We start from the raw sequence: 23,990 nt of genomic DNA on the forward strand, positions 1-23,990 counted from the left end.
TTCTGTATCCATTCCTCTATTGAGGGACATCTGGGTTCTTTCCAGCTTCTGGCTATTATAAATAAAGCTGCTATGAACATAGTGGAGCATGTGTCCTCATTACCAGTTGGAAGATCTTCTGGGTATATGCCCAGAAGAGGTATTGTTGGGTCCTCCGGTAGTACTATGTCCAATTTTCTGAGGAACTGCCAGATATGTCAATTTAATATTGAAGTTCTAAATTTAAAGCTGCTTCTTTCATAATATAAAGTTATCATGTGAACAAGATGCACAACAGTAATTAATAAACACAAGCTTCTACTTAATGCTCTCTGTAGCCTTGAAACAACAGACTTTAAATACCACTGGATGAAATGTAACTGAATCTATGCATTTATACAGTCTTTTAGAATGTAAACTAATAAATATTCAAAACTATGCTTTTCTCTACTAATGAAGCCATGCTGCTGAAATGTTTTAATCTTGAAAAACCACCATACCATGCTCGAGGTTTTAACGATAGGGACTTCGCTTTCGGCTCTTAGCTTGTTTTCTATGTCATCCCAGTTCCGGTCTTTGTCTTTAAACAATATTCTATAGTCAAAAAACACAAGTGTTTTAAGTTCATAGTTTTGTTGATGATATCAAAGACTACATACATAGTTTGTCTAATTTCAAAACTATATTAAGAAAAATAATTATTCAATGAACACAGGTGTATAATAGTGAACACTATTGATTCAAACTTGTGAAAATCTATTAAACATAACTCAATGGGTACTAATATGTTGATGGCTGTCAATATGCAGGTGAGTACAGGAGTAATATAAGACTAGAGTCTATGGTTGGACAATGAAAAAGGAAGGTGGGGCTGAGAATTTCAGAGACAGGACAGGAGAGAGAGAAAAGATAGAGAAGATGGAGAAAGAAGAGGACAAAGCCAATCCACCTGGCCTTCAGCAGCCACAGGTAGCCATGGGTATCGTAGAATGGACAGAATAATACAGGGGAATTTGTCAATCTAGGTGGACAGCTTATATCAGTAATTAGCTCTGAGTTCATTTTGTGGGTTGAGAATTTACTGATAGAAATCTGACTGATAAATTCCAAGTTTCTATAGTTTTGATTTCACTGGATTACAGGGATTTGTGACAGCTAACCACGGGGGTGGGGTGAGGTGATGTGGGGTGGGGGTCTGGCTGGGAATGTGAGCAAGTTCCACAGCAAGTGAATGGTGAGCCGGGTAACTGCTGCATGGGGTTAGCCATGGAGGTGGTGAGACCTCCGGGGCCAGAGGGAGATTGTATGGATTTTTTTTTAACATTACATGCTATACTAATACATGCCTAAAGCTTTTTACTGTTTATCTTATTTTTAACTAAAAATTGAATATAATATAAATGCTGTTGTTACTTGCAACTAACAATATAAGTGAGAACTACAATGGGCATGGATAATCAAAGAAGCTATGTTTAGCAATGAGGTGGTAAAAATCTAGTGACCTTACCAGAAGATAATGATTAGTATAATACATATAGCTTCTAAAACTGCTAAAAATTTAACTGTTGGTAAAAAGTACATGGAACCCACCGTTCCTGACTAACTGAAAACAATGTCCTGTTGGAAGAAAAGAGCTCATTTTAAAAGCATTTCAAACAGATCAGTTTGGTTTTAGGAAATTAACTCTAATCACATTATATCACAGTACTTTAGACAACATTGTAATGGTCAAAACTTTTTTTTTTTTTTTTTAGTTATTTAAAGAAGTCATTTGACAATGGCCATCAGATTCAGTAGAGCAGTTGGGCTACTAAACTCCACCATGAAGACAATACATTTCAAAACTTATCTAGTAAGCTAAAAATTCTTTTCAATGAAATTGTTGGCTTTGGGAGAAAAAAAGGCTTGCCCATATATACTTAGTCCTTAACAAATTAGTCTGGGATACAAACTGTAGTTTACAGCTGAGGGCCAACTGTTACAAAGCCAGAGGGCAGCAAGAATGCTGGACAGTAGTAGCATTCAAACAAACAATTCACATATGCATGTGCTTAGATTTCCACTGGGCATCTGAGTTTGTTTCTAAGATGTAGCTAAGGCCTACAGTCATTCTCCAAACCACCATGCCAATTCCTATGCAGTTAGCCAGTCTGTAACCAATTCCTATGCAGTTAGCCAGTCTGTATCCTTCAGATTTGGTTATCAGAAATCACACATTTTAAAAAGTATTTTTTCCATACATACCCTCTTCTGAATATATGCCTTTTACTCTTAACTAGACACTAATCCATCATTTTTTGTTTTGTTTTGGAGACAGGGTTTCTCTATGTAGCCCTGGCTGGCCTCAAACTCAGAAATCCTCCTGCTTCTGCCTCCCAAGTGCTGGAATTAAAGGCGTGTGCCACTACTGCCCGGCCACTTATAGAGATCTTTAATGCTTTTCCCAACCATCAAATTTCAAAAATAGTAAAATCAGTTAGTCAATGTATTAATCTATGGCATCTCTGGACTCAAGTCTAACTAAATGTCAAGCCCACAGCATTTTCCTGTGAGGGAGTCTGTTAAGAGTCAACAAAAGCAAGGTACAAGGCAGGCAGTTGTGTGAGTAACTACCTGGATAAGGACGCAGCTATTAGGGAGGGGGATGCGTACTTCAGTAAGGTAGAATAAAATTATATGATATACTCAAGCTCTCTTACCAGCAAGCCACATGATCATACAATGTGACTTGTGACATTTTCATGGACAAGTGTATATTGAGAGCACACATTTGATTTATTACATTTCTTTTTTTTTAGGATTAAGTACAAACTCAGTAATAGATAGCTGCCTCTTGTACTTAACTATGAAGAGGTCAAAAAGAATGCTACAAATAACATACAGCCAAAAATCATTCAATCAATGAATAAATCTGGAGATTTTTCATGAATAGCCCCCCCACCCCCTGGTGATAATTTGGCAATCAAACCCAGAGCCTTGCACATCCGTTTTCAACTCCTATGTAAGATTGCATAGTCAACATTCATTTCATTTAATGGTCCTTTGCTTAATACCTCTATATTCTATAATTAAATTCAAAGCAGCAACAAGTGCTTTACCATCACATGTGGATGTGCTTTACTATCAGTTAAACTGAATATGTGCGTCAAGCTCTGCGGCATAACTTCTCTGGTTACTCATCAGCAAGGCATATGACTGAGGCCTGGATATTTGTAAATTTCTGTGTAATAACTAATTAGTTAGGCTTACTTTTTTCCTACTAATTTTAAATGAGCTTCACCCCAGTGAACACTAGTGCACCTGCATGTGGGCACAAGTTGACTAGAGAGCATCACAGGTGGACAGGGTCACTGGTGAGGAGACCTCTTGCTAGTGAAAGAAAATGAGATCAGCAAACTCAGATGTGATATGATCACAGAAAAAAAAAAAAAAAAACTCATGCAAGACAGTGTCAGAATGCTATATAGTTACCAAGTATGAGTAAAATATAAACAATGGATTGATATATATAAGATCAGACTTCAGAAAAAGTAGTATTTATAATAAAGTTAATTTCTCTAAAGTTAACTGTGATTCTTATCTTTTAAATTTTCATTCAGTTCCAGCTTAATTCACCAAATTTAGGATGATTTGTAGTTTTCATCTCCTTTATTTAATCAGTAATTTCGATAATAAGAAAGGAGACCAATGAGTTTCGGTGGGAACAGCAATTGTGAGTGGTACAGTTACTATTCAAGTGAAACAAGTGAAACTGAGGCACGCTTTGTGAGTGCAGCAGGAACTTAGGCCCGGCTGACTCATTCAGGTAAACAAGCAGGCCTTTGCTCTGGTGAAGTCTATATAGCTGTAATCTCCATCTTGAAAACAAACAAACAAACAAACAAAAAACCAACAATGTATAAGTGTAGCCATTAGAATAATTAAAAAAAAATCCTGTTTACAGGGACTCATTAAAAAAAAGCCAAATGTTCAATTCTTAAGGCCGTATGCCCCAATTTCAAGCAAATACTAAGGACCTATCAATATTTTACAGATACATTTGAAAAAGTAAAGGCATTCAGTTAAAAAAGCCCAAGATGTAGAACAAGTGATCATGATTCTATCTGTTGAGACTTGAGAACTGAACTTAAAGGGAGAAAAAAAAAATCATATGTTCATGCTAAATAGTGTATGTATAATGTAAATATATCTTAAACATTTGGAGTCTGAACCTGGCTCACATACTGTTAAACACTACTAAAAATAAAGAGGAAAGCAAATGGTACAAATCTCACTTTAAATAGGGATTTTTAAAAATTACATTTATTTGATTGTTTATTTACTTATTTATGTTTTGTGCTGGGGATCAATTGCAAGGCCTCACAAGTGACAGGTTGTCCCTGCCATTAAACTGTCACAGGCTTTGGCCTCTATCACCAGCCCCAGTAGCTACTTGTTTTTATTAAGAATGTGGACCTATGGCTGAACAGTCTACATACATTTTAATCATTAAGGCTGCTGCATCACAGACTTCCAGAGTCTTAAGAGTTCAGCCTAACACCTTATCCAAAGACACTAGAGTCCAGTCTGAATAAAAGAAACCTCAAGAGTTTGCTAAGTTAAAATATTTACTAATATTTTGTGAAGAAGGAAAATGGTTTTAGTACTAGTAACTGAAAGTGTTAATGCTCCTTATATCTGAAGTTAACTAGTAAGAGCAGCAGTAAGACCCACATCAGTGATGTCACTAGCTCCTCACAGCAGTGGCTACAGGTTTGAAGAGAATGGACAGGAAACATAAAGTAGTGATTAGAGAAACACAAGTACCTGATTTTCCCAGCTGTTTTATCAATGGATTGTCTAATCTTCCTAGAGAACTGAAAGACTGATGACAATAGCAGATTATCTCCCATGACCTGAAACAGAGAAAAAAGTGTAGTAACATATAGTTACTGAATAACTACTAAGAACACTAGCAGCAATTCACTCTACTCAAACTATTGATGCTAATTTTAACTTAAAATGTACGAATGATGTAATTATTCCGAGAGCGGAAGAAACATCAACACAGAGTTCCTCTGTTAAATAACTTATCAATGTTCCCTATTATTTTGGTCATCCCATTTTAAAAAACAACCTATTTTATCCTCTTTAATTACTATCATGACTCTGCCTCTTATATATATAATTTACATTATCATAAAAGGGAAAATGGAAGTAGAGTACTATATTAATTTACCAAATAATCTGAATACAAAGATGAGAAAGAGAACAACCACAGCTCTTCAGAGACAAGTGAGGAAGTAAATTGTCACGATGGGGTTGGTATTGCCTCAGCTGAGAATGGGGGTAAAACTAGAGGCTGGAGGCCAAACCCAAGTCCTGGGCCAGAGCAGCAGTAATTCTTAAATGCTGGGCTATCTTTCAAGTTCCTTTTTTTTTTTTTTTAAAGGATTAGTTAAATAGTTTTAATAAGCACTGGCTTTTAGGTTAACGTAGAATTAATCTTGACTTGTATCCATTACTAGTTTAGCTTGGACAGCTGTTTCTCTTTAATAACAAAATAATGAATTTGGTAATCGTGAAGTAACTGGAACCTAACATTTCCTAATATGGCACAGTAGAGCTGCCTGTTCGCCATATGTTCAGAGTCTGCAGCTTACTTACTTCATCCCTACTCCAGGTTCTCCGTCTTGTAATTGTTAAGTGATCAGGATGCTCTGCTGGCTGAGGTCTCGAGTCAACAGACCGACCATTGTTTCCTTCTGGTGTTTTAGAATGAACTAATGGAGGTATCTTTCGGAAGTTGAGACTTTCATCAAAAACACGATCAACCAACTAGTGGGACAAAAGCAAATCCTTATGAGAACAGAACAGTGAAAAGTGTAGAAATACTGGCACTATAATTTTTATGATTAGAGAGAAATCATTTCATTCTCAAGTAGTAACAGAAGCATGACATCTTCAATAAGCCAATTACTTTTAAAATAAGCACGTCAGACAGGTCTCTTCTATAAAGTAGATGCTCACCTATGCTAATCTTATTTTCAGGATCGAAAGTATTTAACAATTTTTTCATGATTAAGATGTCCTCCATAGGAAAAAAAAATAGATGCCTTATGAGAAAAACCCTGGGCCATGGAGTGGCCAATGGGTTCACCAGCACAAAATAATGTCTTTTTTTCTTTTAGTTTTCTATCTTGTTTTTTTTTTTTTTTTCCTCCCTAAATCCAGGTGCCAAATTTCTTCACAAGATACACGAATGGTAAATTCAATTAAATTTATAAAAGGAAACAAAATTAATCCACATTATAAGTATTTGGTCTTAATCAAACTTTTAACAATGGTAGAGAACATACATCTTCTTACAGTGACACTAATGTCCTACCATCTATAGTACAGACTATGGACATGCAACACCAAGTAACAGGTTTACCGACGAAAAAATAACTAGGGTAACATTCTTAAAACAAAAGGGGAATGAAAATCTATTCCATGAAATGTTTCAGTAATTCTACCAGGGTTCAGTGAATGAATAACCATGTTAGGTAAAATTTAGTTAGAAAGCTGAGAAAATAATATTATTTAAATGTACCAGAGACATGTGTATGTCTTGCCACCATGAAGATCCTCTTGGTTTTGTTTTTTAACCAACAAAGACAATTTTTATATACATTTATAATTGATCAGTGTGGTAACAAAACTCTACACAATTAATGAAATATCATTTATTAAATTAGAAAACATATATACAAAAAATAAACAAGAAGTGACCATTAAGGAGCTTCATAAGAAAAAAACGAGACAAAAAGCAATGGAAGAAAAAGATTATCAGCAATTTACCAGGACTAAATGTCCAAAAGGCTAGGCATTTTTGGTTACTATTTAGAATTTAACAAAATGAAGAAGTCGAGTTATCAGTATGAGGGACTAACAGCATTTTTCTATAAAGTAGCAGACAGTAAGTGTTCTTGGCTTTGCAACCATACGATTTGCCTGAGAACTCAAGTCTGCATTGCAACACAGAAACAGTCACAGACAACAGGTAGGCAAACGAGAATGGTTAAACTGCAACAAAACTGAAATGTGAATTTAAAATGATTTTCATGTTATAAAATCACTATTCTTTTCATATTTTCAATCTTTTAAAAACAAATCTATTTCTAGTTTTTAGGCCATATAGAGACAAATTAGTTCCTTTAAAAGGCTGACTTTTGGTTTACACTTTCTCTCAAGATAAAAATAGCCAACATGGATAGAGACTATAGTCAATCTTTCTTATCTTTCTTATCAACTAAGTAAGTACTGAAAATATTTTAAAAATGCTGTGTGTTTACTAGAGGTAATTTCTTAACAAGATACATAAATGGTAAATTTCATATATGGACCTCTTGTTTGTCACAGATCTATAAGTAATACAGCCTGAGCACTTTCATACTATCAGAAGGTATTCTAAGTATCCAGAGATGAGTGTACAGGGGAAGGATGCCCACAGCCTACATGTAAATTCCATACCTTTTTAATCCAAGAGACTGAGATATTCTCAGGTTTTGATGTGTGTCTTGGAATTAATCTCCATAGATACAGAAGGAAAGAGCACTGTATCATTAACTCTAGGTTAAAGGTACTGTGTGGAACAATGTTATACAAGAGGTGTCTGTGCTGGAACTGCACTGTTGGAAGCTATGGTTTTAGATGGGCAACACTCTATAAATGTTAATTTATATTTCAGAGTTTATAAGACTATTTGAGTATTTATGTGTATATATGAGAAATAGTATTTGTATAACAGACATTTCAGTTTTTAAGAACAATATGGTAGATATCTGTCCACAAAATTATTTTAAAAAGTTTAGAAATTGTCTCCTTCTTTGCTATTAACTAGTAGAGACCATTTTTTTTTACTGTCAAACTTCATTGAAACCTTGTATAGTAATTTGTTGAACTTCAGCTTACTTTCCAAATAACATGTATATTCACATTTCAAGTAAGATCAGTAATCAATAGGCAAAGTGCTTATAGCTAAATAGTTTCCCATTTTTATGTTAATAGTAGACCAAATATTAGCCTTTTAGTCTTCACTAATTGTTACAAAAAAAAAAATTTGTTAAAGCAAAGTTGGAAAATGCAGAACTGCATGCAGACAGGGAGGATGGGCATGATTAAAATAAACCAAGCAAAAAGCTAAAAGCAAAAGAAATTAAGAAAAGAAAGAACCTTATGCATTTCTCCATGAGGATCTCCTACCTCTTCTCTAGTGTCTATGGCAGAGCCAGGGGTGGTGGCAGCAGTGCTTACTGTGGTACTCGGGGCAGTGCCTGACGAAGTCACTGAGTCTATTTCTCCCGCTACGTCGTTGATCTCCCGAGCAATGAGAGCAAGATCTTGGCTGATCCTGGCAATAATTTTAGAAAAGAAATGTCATTTTCTTTAAGTTAACAGCTCTAGAAATAATCACTTTTGGCAGTCATGTAACTTGTAACTCTAATTATAGACTGATATCCCAAGACCCTTTGGAAAGCTCTTTACTATTCTGGTACAAAAAATTATATCAATCTTTAACTTCTAATTCTAACATTAATGAATTAAGTTCCAAATAATCTACAAGATATCTTTAAAAATACATTATGAATTTGGAAATGACAGAATTCAGAAAGTATCTGAACATGGATAACAAGAAACAAGAACATTTTAACTAACTTAACTGATGCTTAGTGTCTCAATTATAAATATAAGCAATACACTACAGCGAAATTAACAAGGCTAGGGATCTCTGTTACCAACAGAAATCGCATGACAGTTGTTTAGAGTCATCTACAGGGACTACTTTTTCAAACACACACAGCTATCCAAACTAATGACATTTACTAAATTGTTAATAAAAGAATTATCAGCTACTACATTGCAAAATAATTTGATAGCTGTATTTCAGCATTACTGAAATTCTTTATAATTCTAAGCACTCATGTTCATGAAATTGGAAACACGAAGATAAGCTTCCTAAGCTTCACCCAATGGCTTCTATGGTACCAAGACCTTATGAACTGAAGTGCTCTTTTACACTATGCACAGCATTTTCCACTCTATCTGATGTCAGCTGAGGACCATAATGCTCTTCTGAAGTGGGATTTAGTAGATTTGTTAATAGACACCAATAGACAAGTTCAGAGACCAGTTTATGACTGTACAAGGAAGGACCAGATCTCAGTTTATTCCTCAAGTCTATGAAGCTTTGTGTTCATTCATATAGGTTCATGAAATCATGAAATAACTGTTCAGGGATTTTTTTTTTTTTTTTTTTTTGTGAGACACAGTCTTGCTACATGTACTAGGCTAGCTGGAAACTTTTAGCAATCTTCCTGCCTCTGCTCCTGAGTACTGGGATGGCATGTGTGTGCCACAATACCATGCCAGACAAGCACTAGTCTACCAGTCACGCCTCCAGGTCACCTCTAGTTAGTAGTTACATTAAAGTGAAAAGAGTTTTCTCTTAGCATTAAAAAAAAATCTTTAAGAAAGAGAAATAACAGAATTCTGTCATTGATATTCCCATACATCTTAAAAGAGATTGCAATTTGTAGAATTTTTCCACATTATATATTTGTTGCCATAAAACTCAATTTGGTTTCTTTCATAGAGAAGGACCTACAATGATAGAATATATTTAAGAAACATTTTTTAAAAGTTATATAAAATGTGGGCTTAAAACTAAAAATAAATTTCTTTTAGATTGATACATATGAGTGCTTGTCTGTATGCCTATGTATGTGCATACATGCACACATATATGTGAATAAATGCACACATACACATGTGTGCACAGACCATGTACAGCCTAATGCCCAAGGAAGTAAGAGGAGGATGTTGATGGATGGCTGTGAGCTACTAGAGGTGTGCTGTGAACCAAATCTGGGTCCTCTGTGAGAGAAACAAATTCTCTTAGCCTCAGCCATCTAGTCCCAAAATGGGAGTTTAAAAGATGTTCAAGGAGTACAACAATTGTGTAAAAATTTGACCAATTTTAAAATAAAGTTGTGTCAAAGTTTTGGAGTTGACAAATGTGTAAGGAGATTTAATGTACACATATATAATCCTTGTAAGAAACTGAAACCTTGTTATACCAGTGTAAAAAGGTAGGGACAATGTTAATAAATATTTACGGATCACCTGTTACTTGCCAGGTACTGCTCAGCATCCTGAGAGGATAGCAATGAATAAATAGATAGGGTCCCTCGCTCTTCTGGAGCTTAGACTAACTCGAGTACCATTATAAGGAACTTTTACATTAATCACCTTATCTAATACACAAATGCCTTCTCTAAGTGAGTTTATTATCTTATTTTACAAATGATAAAACTGAAGTTTAGAAGTCAATGTAAACTTTGTAGGGTAAGGATAAAGAGTAAGAACATGTATAGACCTTTGCATTATACCACATAATCATACAAATTTTCAAACTTAACTGCTGATGTGAGTGAGAGTAAGCTGGGGTATGTGTTATGTAATATAGGTTCAATATTCCTAAACTGAAATTATTTTATCTAAAATGCTTTGAAGCAAAACTTTTAAGGATCAACATAACAAAACAAATGGAAAATTCTCTGATCTTACATTGTAGGTTGCATTTAACATCAGGCATATTAAAAATGAATAAAATTACCTTCAGGCTATGTGTATAAGGTATACATTGAAAGACTATAGCCAGCCCAAGCATGGCAAACATGACTCTTGCAGGCCTTGTCCTTCCTCCCCACTCCTTTGCCTTGCTAAAAACTGTTAGATTATATTCCTAAAGTTGGCCACCAAGGTCTAGTCCTTTATTTGGCTGCTTCCTCCTCCTGAGGCTGACTACCAAGGTCCAGCTACCAAAGTATTGAAGCCCAGCAACCAAGACACCCTCCCTGCCCTACTTTGGCCATGGTAACTGATTTGTCCAACTAAAATTAAACATGCTATCCTGACACAGACAAGTCCTGTCTTAAAGTTGATTCAGTGATAACCTATTACTAAAACTGTAAGCAGCTGGTCAGGGGTGGTGGCACATATCTGTAATATAAGCACCTGAGAAGTAATACAACAAAATCATGAATTTGAGGATCCTTGGCTTAAGCTTGAGGCCAGCCTGGACTACATGAAACCCTAACTCAAAAACACAGACTTGAGCCCTGAACATTTACTACAAGAAAATTTGAAAGGAAAATAAAAATACCAGAAAAGAGTTATAGAAATATTCCAATAGAAATAAGGCATCTATTCAATCCAGATAATGGGTCTAAATCATGTGGTTACTAAACTAGAGTTTTTGACTTAATTTTCTTGGTTCCATCTACTGGATTATAATCCAACATATTTCTTTCCATGCAGTGCTCTGCTTTGCTTTTAAACTCTCAGCCTACAATCTTTGTTCCTTCTCTCATTTTCCTTCTGCCACAAATCTGCAAGAAGAAACCCCAAAAGAATAAAATCATCTTATTTGAGGATCTATGAAATAATACTTCCTTAGCAAATATCAAAAATTTACTTGCTAATTTCTAAGCTTAATATACAATCCATATTTAATTCTATTTTCTTCATTACAAAATTGTAAGGGAAAGACAATCCCAATGATCTAAAGTACAAACCAAATGTAAAGACCCAGCATACTGCTAGGTCTTCCATCCCAAATGACAGAAGCTGAGATTGAACTTCATGGATTTTGTAGAAAAAGGAATTATCTGTTTAAAAATGTACTTTAGATCAGAAAGTTTATGATTTTCACATATGTGCTTAGTAATGACTCTTTTCTTATTCAATAAATTAAAGATCTATCTTCTTTAGAGATGTATGATGTAAAATACATTACAGATTTATAGGTATGTTAGTTCAAGAAAACACTTTAAGAACTTTTTAGTACTAAGAAACCACAGAAAACTTATAAAGTATTTTTACTATGAGAACAATATAAAATTATTTGAGTTTGCACTGAAGATATGGATCTTCACTGATTGGGATTCTTGACTACAATAGTTTAGCAAAATATTTTATAAAAGTGATAAAATCTTAGTGTTGGCTTTAAACTCCACTTGTAAGTAAATTCTCATAAAGTTTTTGGGATATATAGAAAACTTAAGTCCTAAAGAAATTCGATTACCACGATTTTTTCTGTTCTTAAAATCTGACATGTATTAGTAACTTATTTTCAATGCCAAACACTAATGCTAACACTAGTATTATGTCTACCACAGATTTACACCGACTTTATAGTTAAAAAAAGATATGGATCCAGGTCTGCCTCTGAGTTCATTTCTGGACCATTTGGTTAGACTTCAGCACCATAATTTAGGTTACTACCTAGTGCCAGCAGTATTCAGTCTGTTCACAACTCAAGTAATATGATGGCTTTTTTTTTTTTTTTTTTTTTTTTTTGGTTTATCGAGACAGGGTTTCTCTGTATGGCCCTGGCTGTCCTGAAACTCACTTTATAGACCAGGCTGGCCCAAACTCAGAAATCTGCCTGCCTCTGCCTCCCAAGTGCTGGGATTAAAGGCATGCGCCACCACCGCCCGGCTATATGATGGCTTTTAAGTATTTTCTTTGTGAATGTCTTATATAACTATGATTCTAGCTCCCATTGACTTCTTATGTTCAGCCCTAAAATATGACTATGTAATCCTATGGGAACACTTAAAAATCTTGAATTAATATACCATATGTAAAGAACTCAAGTAAATATAAATACTATGAAAAGTATCACTCTAGAAGAGTATATAAAAAGAATATAATATCTTTGCAAATCATGCAGCTGAGATAAGATTTATTGGCTTTCCTTTTAAATGTCTTAATGTAATATCTATAATGAACTGTTTGTTTTCTCTTAATATTCTGCTAACTGAAATTCTCTTCATAAATATGTGCTTCATATAGCGCATATATAATAATAAATTTAAAACACTATAATACTGCTAAGTTCCATGTGATTCAAATGTGAATTATATAATCTAGTATAACCTTTTAGGTTGAAAGTATTTAGTCATTTGCAAAGGACTAGTATTGTGTACCACAGTATTTATAAAACCACTAAAATTTATCAAATTCCCACTAGAAAGAAATTTATCTTATGCTGTCTGTACTGAGGAACATGTGTTAGGAATACCTGTAAGAAAAACTTTCTTTTACAAACTAAAAGACCAACCATGCTCTATTTTTATGTATACATTATATATTCAGGATTTAACCTTGTTTTTATTTAAATACAGGTTAATAACCATGAATGTAACAGGTCTACATTGAAAAATGAAAAGATGGATCTACCTGAGCATAAACCAGTTTTTGTAATGAAGTTTAAGATTACATTTCTCAATTCAAATATTTCAAGTATTCTTCAATGCTTATTAGTAAGTTTTGTTTAGGTGTCATCAATATTCCATAAAATAGAATTATTTTAGTTATCTAGTCAGATTTAAAGCCTTTGAAAATATTTTTCTCACATTACCACAACTTATCACTACTCTGTTAGAGCACTGAACACCACTCCCCATAGTTTTGTTCTTCCTTTCCCATTTGTATAAAAAACATCAATATCATCATTATCAACAACAGTTGTTCTCTTGCTTATATTCTTTAAAAAAAATAAAATCCAAAAGGCTGAATGCTATTAGTACAGTTCTACTGACAAAATAGAGGTAGCTAGCTAAGGATGAAAATTGCTAGAATGGTTTGGGTTTAGAGTCTCTTATAGAATAAACAGAGACAAAAGCAATACCAATCCGAATAACAAAACCAGGGGGACAACATTTGGAGCCCCTGGACAGCGCCTTCTTTTGTGCTCACTCTTCTCCATTTGGATTAACGAAAGGTTTGACTGCCAAAAGTAAAAGGGTTTTGGTCCTTCTAGTTTATAGCACTGTGTGAGGGACAATGTTCTGAGGAGACAGGCTTGTTCTAGGTCTTTGGTAACACTTGTCCTTTACTTTGTACAGCAAGAGGGGACAATGACAGGACTTGCTGGCACCTGAGATCAGAACAGAGTGTGTCAGGATTATCTGACTACCAGTGCATGTGAGCACACAGTTCACAGATTCCTTTTCTCTAATTAAACTGAGGTGGTTGAATATGCATGGTCCAGCGAGTGGCACTATTAGAAGGTGTGGCCTTGTTGGAGTAGATGTGACATTGTTGGATGAACTGTGTCACTGTGGGGGTGGGCTTTGAGACCCTCCTTCTAGCTGCCTGGATGACAATCTTCTCCTGATTGCTTTCAGACCAAGACGTAGAACTCTTAGCTCCTTCTCTAGTGTCATGACCGCCTGGACACTGCCATGTTTCCCACCATGATGATAATGGACTACACCTATGAACCTGTAAGCCAGCCCAATTAAATGCTGACCTTTATAAGAGTTGCCTTGGTCATGGTGTCTCTCACAGCAATACAATCCTAACTAAGACATAGACCAACTACCTTAAAAGCTTTAGTAAGCTGTCTCATTAAAATCCTGATCACAGACTTGAACAAAGAAAACAACATCAAATTATGGTAAAAGTTGATGCTGCTCTGAAAGCATTATGGACCATTGTACATACATTGTTTGTAATATTGCAAGAATAAAATCTAATGTCTTAATGTAAAGGCAAAAAACAATTAGCAAATACAATAGTAAAAATGTTTAGGCAACATAAGCATTCTGAGTTTTTAAAATTTTAAAAATTTAGAAATTAAAATAAATTATTTAAAATAATTTAAATATTTTATATGTATATTAATTTAAATAAAAGATAAAAATAAAAAATTTAAAAACAATAGAATTAAACAAACTCCTTAGATTTTTAGCTACTATGGCTTTTGTTGAGTCTAAAATGTTTAACTGCAGGGTTATTAATTAATCACATGCTTAATGTGAGTTTTACTTTATGTCTTTAACAGTAATAAGTAATCACTTAATATTCATAATAATCATGTTGACTAAGGAGTTAAACTACACTTAATGAATTTACAAAAATGTAAGCAAAGCTAGGCAAGGTAGCACAGCATTCGAGGCCTAGAAGAATCCCAAATCAATTGCTAATTCACCTTAGATTTCACAGCAAAATTGTCTCAAAAACCAAACAGCAACAAAAAAGGTAAAAACACGCCTGTTCAAAGTTGCCAGTAACATTAGTAGCCTTTCTGTAACAAACAGATTGCTCCTTTAGATTAGATTAAAAGGAGAATAATCTGTACACTGATCAAACAAATCTTAACTATATGGAGTTAAAGTAACTCTAAAAAGTTATACTTCCTGGCATCTCTATTAGAAACCTTAGACAGTGGGAAGGGAACCAAAATGAATGTATTCTGTGATGTATTCTGCTCTATGTCAACAGCATGAACATTAAATAATTTAAATGAAAACAAAAGGAAAAGTCTGATAAAGAGTAATTCCTTTAATAAAACATTTAATTAGACCTGAGGATTTCATTTCTTAGATAATTTGTATAAAAAAGAAAATTTTTGTTATTAATCTGGAATGTTTTTAATTTTTTTAAAAAACACTTGTTTTATTTTATATGTATGTGGGTGTTCCTGAGTGTATGTCTGTGCACCACATACAGCAAGAGCTTGAGGAGTCAGAAGAGATATTGGCTGCTCAGGAACTGGATTTACAGTCAGAGCTGTTTTGTGGGTACTGGGAACCAAACCCAGGTTTCTTCTCCTCTGCCATTTACCTGCTGAGCCGTTCTCTCCAGCCCCCAATAACCAGCAACGCTGATAAAAAAAAATAAAAGCCAACCTGGCTATCTCTTCTCGATGGGCAGTCCAATCTCGGATATAGTCTTCCTGTTCTTTAATTCGGTGCTTGAATGAAGAACTAGCAGGCATTGCTGATCCAGTACTCTGCATGCGAGTGGTTTTCAGGGCTGGAGAAGTACGTAGACGAGTATGTTTAGGGGAATTACGGTTTGATCCAAATTCATCTTCTGAGGTGGAAGCATAATCAGTAGGAAAGCGCCTCCATCTTGAATTTACTAAATTTGTTTAATTATTAAAAAAAGAGTTATTATGTTATCATTTAAAAATTTTAAATAAAAATCATGATTTCAAGATCACGAGAGTTCACACACAGCACAATTTTCAGTAACTGACACACATACCTCACAAAAAATTCTAAGTCTACAGTACCTTAAAGATTGAAACAGTATACATTGGTGAATTAAAAACAATGATTAAAAACAATCAAAAGACCGTGTTTTTCATAGTGTAGCGAATAAACATTCAGATGAAAAAGTTCACTAATGATAAACGAGCTCTAGTCATAAATGCTTAACATGGGTGTTTTCAGTTGCACATACTTTTTGAGTCGAGATATGGATGCTTTTTAAATGACAGCAAAAACACCAACAAGACAAAAATAAAAAGGGAAAAGACTTCCTCATGCCACATGGACTTTGAACACAGAGATGAAGAAAACCCTCTTTTCCCAACATACATATGTGCATAATTCCTGCTCCAGAAATTATGCCTTTATGGCAGAAAAAAAAACATTACCTCTGTCATTCAACATCCTGTTATGCTATGGTTGGAAAAAATCTCTTTACATGGTAAAGGAACACAACAAAGTATCTTCAGTACAATTCTTTGCTGCTTTAACATCAAAACACACGGTCACACTAGACAACGGTGCAGACTCTACAAAACCTCACAATCACTGACATTTAAGGCACAAGAGAGAATTCAGATTGTCATTAAGGAAAGTGGCAATTACTTTCTCATTTACAGTTAGTAAAGACATTTTACAAATGTTATTGCTGACACAGTGAAAATTAGAAGACAAATTAATGTAGTCATTTTACTAGTTAATAGCAAAATCAAACATTCAAGTAATTTGTAAAATATAAACAAGTAAAGAACAGAGAAGTTAATGTCTAATTCATGGTAAACTTTGTAAGGGCAGAAAATGTTTAACAACTAATGTGTACCTAACTAGAACTTAGATGATGTGTCTGGCTAGCAAGTGATTAAGAATAGTTCTGAATGATGAGGGTGACCTACTCCATATAGTAGGTAAGTGAGACCCAGCGTTTCCTCGTCCTGCACTGGAATTTCATACTTTTCCTGATACTTCTGCAAACTGTACTTTCCTTAGATAAAACTGATACACATCGCCACTGAAGATGGCTTAAAGCAGAGAAATCTATAGGGGGAATATGTACTTAACTCACACAACTATTTGCTCTCCTGGGGTCAGGCTCTAGACTAATGGATACATGAAAATAGGCATATGCAGAGGAAGCGCATGGCTCTCTGTAAAAAGCATACATAAATACTTTTCTTTTTTCTGAAGAGGATTGTGATAGTTAACATTTCATCATAATCTTCACAGGATTTCAAATCATCATGGTTATACAACTCTGGGTGAGTCTTTGAGCATGTTTCTAGAAAGGTTTTATTGAGCAGGGAAGACTGACTGAACCCAGGGCCTTGAGTTCCGTATAGGAGGAACAAAAAGAGGAGAAAGTGAAATGACAGGAAAATAGATCATAAAAGGTTTTCAGATTTTTTACCTATCTAGATTAAATTTAAAAATTGCTTTCACTTTCTTGAATTTTCTATTTACAAAAATATGTTTAATTTATATAATTAGATTGATCTTACTAAGGCATTTAATAGATCACTAAATTGAAAATCCATACTGGGGATGTTTAAAATATCAATGTCTAATTTGTTCTGTGGTGAAGCACTAGTTATCAATACATATTAAAATGAGAGCAACATTCAAGACTATTTTAATCTTGTAGGCCATAAGAAACATATTTGTTTATAACATTATAAATTATTTTAACACAGCAAACAGAATGTCTTACAATGCAAATATGTATTTATATATTTCTTTACAAATGAAACTATATATAAAACTTTAATTTGACAATAAATAATATACTGTCTGTTCTGCCTAAAATAAAATTTACTTTAGTTATAAAATATACAATATTTCTATTTTACTGAAGGTATAAAATAGTATTTTTACTATAAATATACTATTATTTATTATGTCTAGAATAAAAAAAGGATTTATTAATGCAAAACTGTGAATATTTCTTTTTAATGCAACAAAGCTATGTCAATCTTAAAATACAACTACCAATTTAGCAAAAAAAAAAAAAAAAAGGAAATACACATTTTCATTATATATCATAGGACTTAAGAGAGGAATTAAAGTACAAACAAGTTTTGTTGTGTATATTTATAAGCACTTAGCAGTAAGATCATTCGGGGAGAAACATTTCTCTTGGAAAGCTTTCTATTTTCACCATTCATGTAAAAGAAAAATTAACACAAGCTGTAAATGCCCACTGTTTAATTTCCATTTTGAATTTTGAGATTTAGAATAAGGAAAATATTTAAGAAATAAAACCTTAAAAATTTTAACAACACTTTCTAAACTATGTACTTAAAACAACGAACACCGGCTACTTCATTAACTAGCTAGTGTAAAACAGGATCTTGCTATAGAGTCCAAGCCTGGGAGACAGTAAGTAGCCAGGCTAGCCTGGAACTTACTCAAGTACCCTTGCTAAAGCAACCCATGTTCTAGAATTAAGTGTATTCACCAATGCTGCTGGTTCTTATTTTGATAACTTAGGGTTCTTAATTTTAATTACCAAAAGAATACGGGCTAAAAGAAAGTCATTAAACCCTTGGAAGCAAATTGTACCAGAGAAGCATAAAAGAACTGCTACCAATGTTACTAGACATTCTGAGTCATCAATGCTTACCACATTAGATGAAAGGAAAAATTAATGACTTAGTCCAAAATACTACAGAATACTTTTTACATATGTCAATATCAGGTGGAAGGTAACTCCAAGGTCTTTTTTTTTAATTTGTTTTTTTTGAGACAGGGTTTCTCTGTATAGCCCTGGCTGTCCTGGAACTCACTTTGTAGACCAGGGTGGCCTCGAACTCAGAAATCTGCCTGCCTCTGCCTCCCAAGTGCTGGGATTAAAGGCGTGAGCCACCACTGCCTGGCTTTTCTTTTCATTTCTTTTCTCACTCAAGATAATACAGTTATCTTAAATAAAAATGTTATAGCATCAAAGACATTCAATTGTTAAAACCAATAAAATTTTCTAGTAATCATATTATGTAACAACTATTTAGTATATTTTTCACTGACTGGACTGGATAAAATAGCCTTTCGATGCTTTAGTGAACAACACCAAAATTATTTCATATCTACCTTGTATATATTTCTAGTAATAGCGTAACAGATACTAGTGTCTTATGGAATCTAGGATACAGTAACACTTCTTAACAGAGTAGCAACAGCTAGTCAAAGACCCTGGATTCTCATTCTGCCCCAAGATTTGATCAGGGCAGGTTATTTCATCTCCTGGTACCAGTTCCCTAAATATCCTTTGTAGATCTTAAATTCTGTAACTGTAATTATGTAATATCCAACTACTAAGTATAAAGAATAAAAGTAACATTTAACTCAATTTTCTCTAGGGAGTTTCATTAAGAAATTCAAGGGTTTATTATTTGTTTTAGATACAGAGGAGTACCAAGATCTGTATTCAAAACAGAAATAAAAATTACTGTCTAATATGATATGAAATCTTTTGTTTGTTTTTTAGACTTGCCAAGTGGTTCTATTTGGACCACATTTTAAATAAGCCACTTCATGCTAAAGAGTAAGGAATAAAATCAGACTACTCATGTGGTACGAGCTAGTCAATGAGAAGAAGCGACATTATGCTCCTTGTAACACATAACTTACATCACAGCTCATGTTAGGACGGAAGGAAATGTATCTTACTGTGTTAAATGGAGGTAAAATGGTAGATGGTAGAACAAGCGCTGTTGCAGAAGAAATCAGGGAACACAGCTCAGAATGCAGTAACACAAAGGGATTGAACTAAGAAGGTAGAGCCATAAGAGATAAATAACAATACCTGGTAATCAACTGATTAATAATCAAAGACTGATAAGTGGAAACAGGCCAGAATAACAAAGAAAGCGTCATTTATCCTCCAGTAAGTTCAGTCTGCATTTGGTCCTACCATAGGCTATGACTGTCATCACCACAGTCACTGAGCAGCAGAGACAGGACAGAACAGGAGCAGACAAAAGCAGCAGTAAAAAAAGGACAGAAAGTGGGGATGAAGGAAACACATTTACAAAGTACGATTGGCTTGGTTTTGAGTTGTGAAGGATGTATTATAAATCAAGCAAAAGTAAAATCAAGATTACACACCAATGTTCTTCCACTTTTAACTCAAGACTTAGGACTCACTTAGCTTGTTGGCAAAGAATCATAAACTTTTAAGTCTGGGAACAGCTGGTCTACCCTTACTGGCTTTTGCAGCCACACCCATACATGCAGCTGATTATGAGGTAATAAGAACACACGTGGAGGATACACACAAATAGCTAGCTGCCTCACAGCTGTAGCCACATAGTCTCCGTAGCTTCAGCTTAAATTCGAACTGCAGACAATTAAGTCAATAGCATTTCAGCGCTTGTAGACAATAAGTAGTGATTGTAGTAACAGATAATTACTCTAGTTAAATGCTAAAAGCGTACAAGATAATGCTCACAATTAACTTTCCAGTTTAATTTGACCCACACATGCTTAGTGATTGCCCCATGAATCCACTATCTTCCACTGAAATAAATGAAGTTAATTTTCAACAGCTCCAACTACAAATGTGTAAGTATATGAAACATTTTTTAATCAGATGTTTATTTCCCAAAGGATGGAAAAGGGTATATTATTTCTCTTCAGGTTCATAAGAAATCTGAAACACCTGGTTTTAGGAGCATAACATTATTTTTAAAATAATAATTCCTAATATAATTCTGACTATCAAATAAAAAAAAACCTCTTAAATCTGTTTAGTTAATATCTTATTTTGAAATCACTACTTTGTCTAAGACTTTAATTGGAATTTTACATTTTAATGGAGGAGATAGTAACTCTAATTTTAACCTTATTCTTGAATTATTTTGCTAAGACAGCTAGAAATTTAATTCTTAAATATAAAAAGCCCATACAGAGAACATACTATTGTTATTAAAAATCTAGAACCAATTACCTGAAGGAGAGCCGTGAGTGGAGGTCATGCTTTTGACTTTGGAGTCAGATAGCCGGGAGATACTGTTAGCTCTAGTTCTAGGAGAAAGTTTATCTGATGGCACTAGTCTGGCTCCACTCCTAATGACAGCTTCTGCAGTGCGTGAAGATGCACTGCTTCTTGAAATTGTTGCTTCAGAGTCACTACGGGCGGATAATGAGCCAAGTCTTGTTCTTCGAGGCTGAGCCAATAAATCAATCCTAGAGATGGTTCGCCTTCCTGTGGGTGGTTTTGATGTGGAACTTGTAGTGGACACTTCAGAAGCAACGGATGCTTTGTCAGCATCAGCAAGTTCACTGTCAGAAGCTTCACCAAGCCGGGCTCTCCGCAGAAGGGAAGTCCGGGTGGGCCGTGGCCTTGGGAGAGTGGTGGATTTGCTTGCTGAACCAGAGGCAACAGGAGAAGTCTTAGACTTTGCTGCTTTGCCTCCTTCCAGTTTGGAATGTATGTTGTGTTCATCGGCTGAGGTAAGTGGAGTCCGTCCATGAGATTTGCAGGAGTATGTTTCCTGGTCAGATGACATAATGTCAGAAATAGCAGAATGAGGTACACTAGAGGTCTGGTCATCATCTGTTAAGTCTATGGAAGGCTGCCGGATTCTTCCACTGGACTGTACAAATTTGCGACCATCTGCTCTTGCACCTATATCTGTAGAGCGGCTTTTTGCTTTCTTTTCAATTTTCTCCCTACTGCCTGACTTTGTAACATCTTTGGATGGGGAACTCGTGGAACACCTGTCTTTATAGAGACTAGAGAAACTCTTCCGCTTTTGGGTGGACTTTCTTTCTGTCTCTCCAGTAACCAGACTAATTGTACTGGCTGTGTCTACATCAGATTCTGGTGAAATTGAATTGTCTCTATTGTAACTGGGAGTATCTGGGCCTTCATCAGTTTTATTATTATCTTCACGCAGTTTAGCTTCTAGAAAAGCCATCACTGCTTCTGTGTCTTTTAGAATTAAGGTTGTGTCCATGCTAGAATCAGTATCCAGAGAGTCACTCCTTTCTCGAAGTCTACTTGCAGACGGCAGTGCTAAGGCAGTGGGTACAGATGAATTCTGCTTATTGATATGGGGGATAAGTTCTATGGGGATGTTTGTACTGGGTTTGTCTATGGTGAAACTCCCTTGGCGCACTAATGACTTGGTAGACTCTTTCTTGTCTCCTTTTGAAGCCTGGCATTTTGGAATTTCCTCAGCTTTTCTTCTCTTGCTTTCATTTTGTATTACTCTGTCTCCTTTGCTCGTAGAATGTCCTGATATTTTTTCTAAGAGTTGGGACTCTTGTTTAGAAGATTCCTCCCTACATTTATCTATATGACCTAAAGCATTTTTTGAAGGAAATTTAGTAGGAGTCCACTGGGCCTGCTCCTTTTGCTCTTGCTGCTGGATTTTAGCCAATGTTTGTTTTACCAAAGAAGTTTCCTTATCCATCTCACTCCTCTCCTTGCTAGATGGGCTTCCTGAGTGAAGGAGGGTTTTACTATCTCCACCAGTTTTAGGACTCTCACCATTGAGTGCCCTGCTCATTTTACTCAGGCCTCGGTCTGCATCATGCTTCTCGCTTTGGTATACCTGGGCTTCTTTTTCCTGCAGTTCCGTGTCTTGCTTTTCTCCTATCTCTGACCTCTGTGGAACAATCTTCGCTCTGGAGCTCTCGAGTGGCTTCTCTTCATTTGGGAGCTGGGGAAGAGTTCGCCTCTTCCTCTCTCCCTGACTAGCCAAGGAAGTTGTACAACTAGTACTTCTTAGGGAAACACCAGCTTCACCAGTATCTGTCTCTAAAATAAAAATACCAAAGCAGAAATTCATGAGAGCAAAAGGACTCATATAAAAGGCATGTCAACTAGTTACAGCATAAGTTTAAAAACACCCTCAGTATAAAATGTATGCCTTCATTGTGAAAAAATTATACATCCTTAGTTTTAAAAAAAAAAAAAAAAAAAAAAAAGGCAAAACACCTTAGCTCTTAGCAAGGCATTTAAAAAAAAAAAGAAATCCATGTAATTTTGTATATCTTTGGGCCAGAGAGTGGCACTATTAGGAGGTGTGGCATTGTTGGACTAGGTGTGTCACTGTGGGGTGGGCTTTAATACCCTCATCCTAGCTGCCTGGAAGCAAGTATTCTGCTAGCAGCCTTCAGATGAAGATGTAGAACTCTCAGCTCCTCTTGTGCGTGCCATGCCTGCCTGGATGCTGCTATGTTCCCATCTTGATGATAATGGACTGAACCTCTGAGCCTGTAAGCCAGCACCAGTTAAATGTTGTCCTTGTAAGAGTTGCCTTGGTCATGGTGTCTCTTCACAGCAGGACAACCCTAGGACAATCCGTATCAATAGAAAATGTGAAAATAGTAAAAAGTGACAGGACTTTTATAACCAAGGAACTGTTAAACCATAATTTTTGGTATATTAAGTAAGGCAGCTTATTAAAATAAATGACTTCTTTCTTTTTTTCAATTTAGCAGATCCCGATGCAAAAGTAAATACTTTTGAGGTGATAAGACAGAGACAAAAAAATCTGGTCATGTTCAAAAGAATTTAAAAATGAAGGGATCATATGTGACTCTTTAATTGTTTTGCATTTTAAATGTGTAAAATTAATTGTAAAACTTTTTAAGTGTAAACTGATAACTTAGAATACCATATACTTATGTAGTACAAGGTGACATTATTACTAATAAATCAAATAAAAAATAATTAAATCAATATTTGACACCTTAATTTAAAATATAAATTTATACATATATGAATCATGTGCAAATTATTACCTTATCTTTATGATTACACTATAATGGTAACTACATATTTTTCTAACAGATTGGGATATCAAGAAGGGTAATTTTTGAAGTTTTAAAATTGTACTTGAACAGCAAAAATTTACAATAAAAAAGCAGAGTGTCTGAAAATGAAATACTAAATCTTAGTAGGTATCCTTTTGTCTT

The 23,990-nt window shown here is 34.9% G+C and overlaps 1 protein-coding gene across 12 annotated transcripts in view; it reads right to left on the reverse strand.

The window, feature by feature from the left end:
- The window catches only part of Cep170 (centrosomal protein 170), an 88,099-nt gene that overhangs the window by 4,525 nt on the left and 59,584 nt on the right, over nucleotides 1-23,990 (reverse strand). For 5 of the 12 annotated variants that reach the window (XM_029538219.1, XM_029538215.1, XM_029538220.1 and 2 more), the window contains 6 exons: nucleotides 21,010-22,827; nucleotides 15,705-15,939; nucleotides 8,176-8,353; nucleotides 5,626-5,796; nucleotides 4,786-4,874; nucleotides 480-573 (listed from right to left, as the gene is read on the reverse strand). In XM_029538219.1, the coding sequence (XP_029394079.1) occupies nucleotides 480-573; nucleotides 4,786-4,874; nucleotides 5,626-5,796; nucleotides 8,176-8,353; nucleotides 15,705-15,939; nucleotides 21,010-22,827 (2,585 nt within the window). The remainder of the gene's footprint in view (nucleotides 1-479; nucleotides 574-4,785; nucleotides 4,875-5,625; nucleotides 5,797-8,175; nucleotides 8,354-15,704; nucleotides 15,940-21,009; nucleotides 22,828-23,990) is intronic. The other 7 variants (XM_029538221.1, XM_029538216.1, XM_029538223.1 and 4 more) reach the window with 3 other exon arrangements.

This window comes from Mus pahari, chromosome 5 (assembly GCF_900095145.1).
Source record: "Mus pahari chromosome 5, PAHARI_EIJ_v1.1, whole genome shotgun sequence".
Classification (NCBI taxonomy): Eukaryota; Metazoa; Chordata; class Mammalia; order Rodentia; family Muridae; genus Mus; species Mus pahari.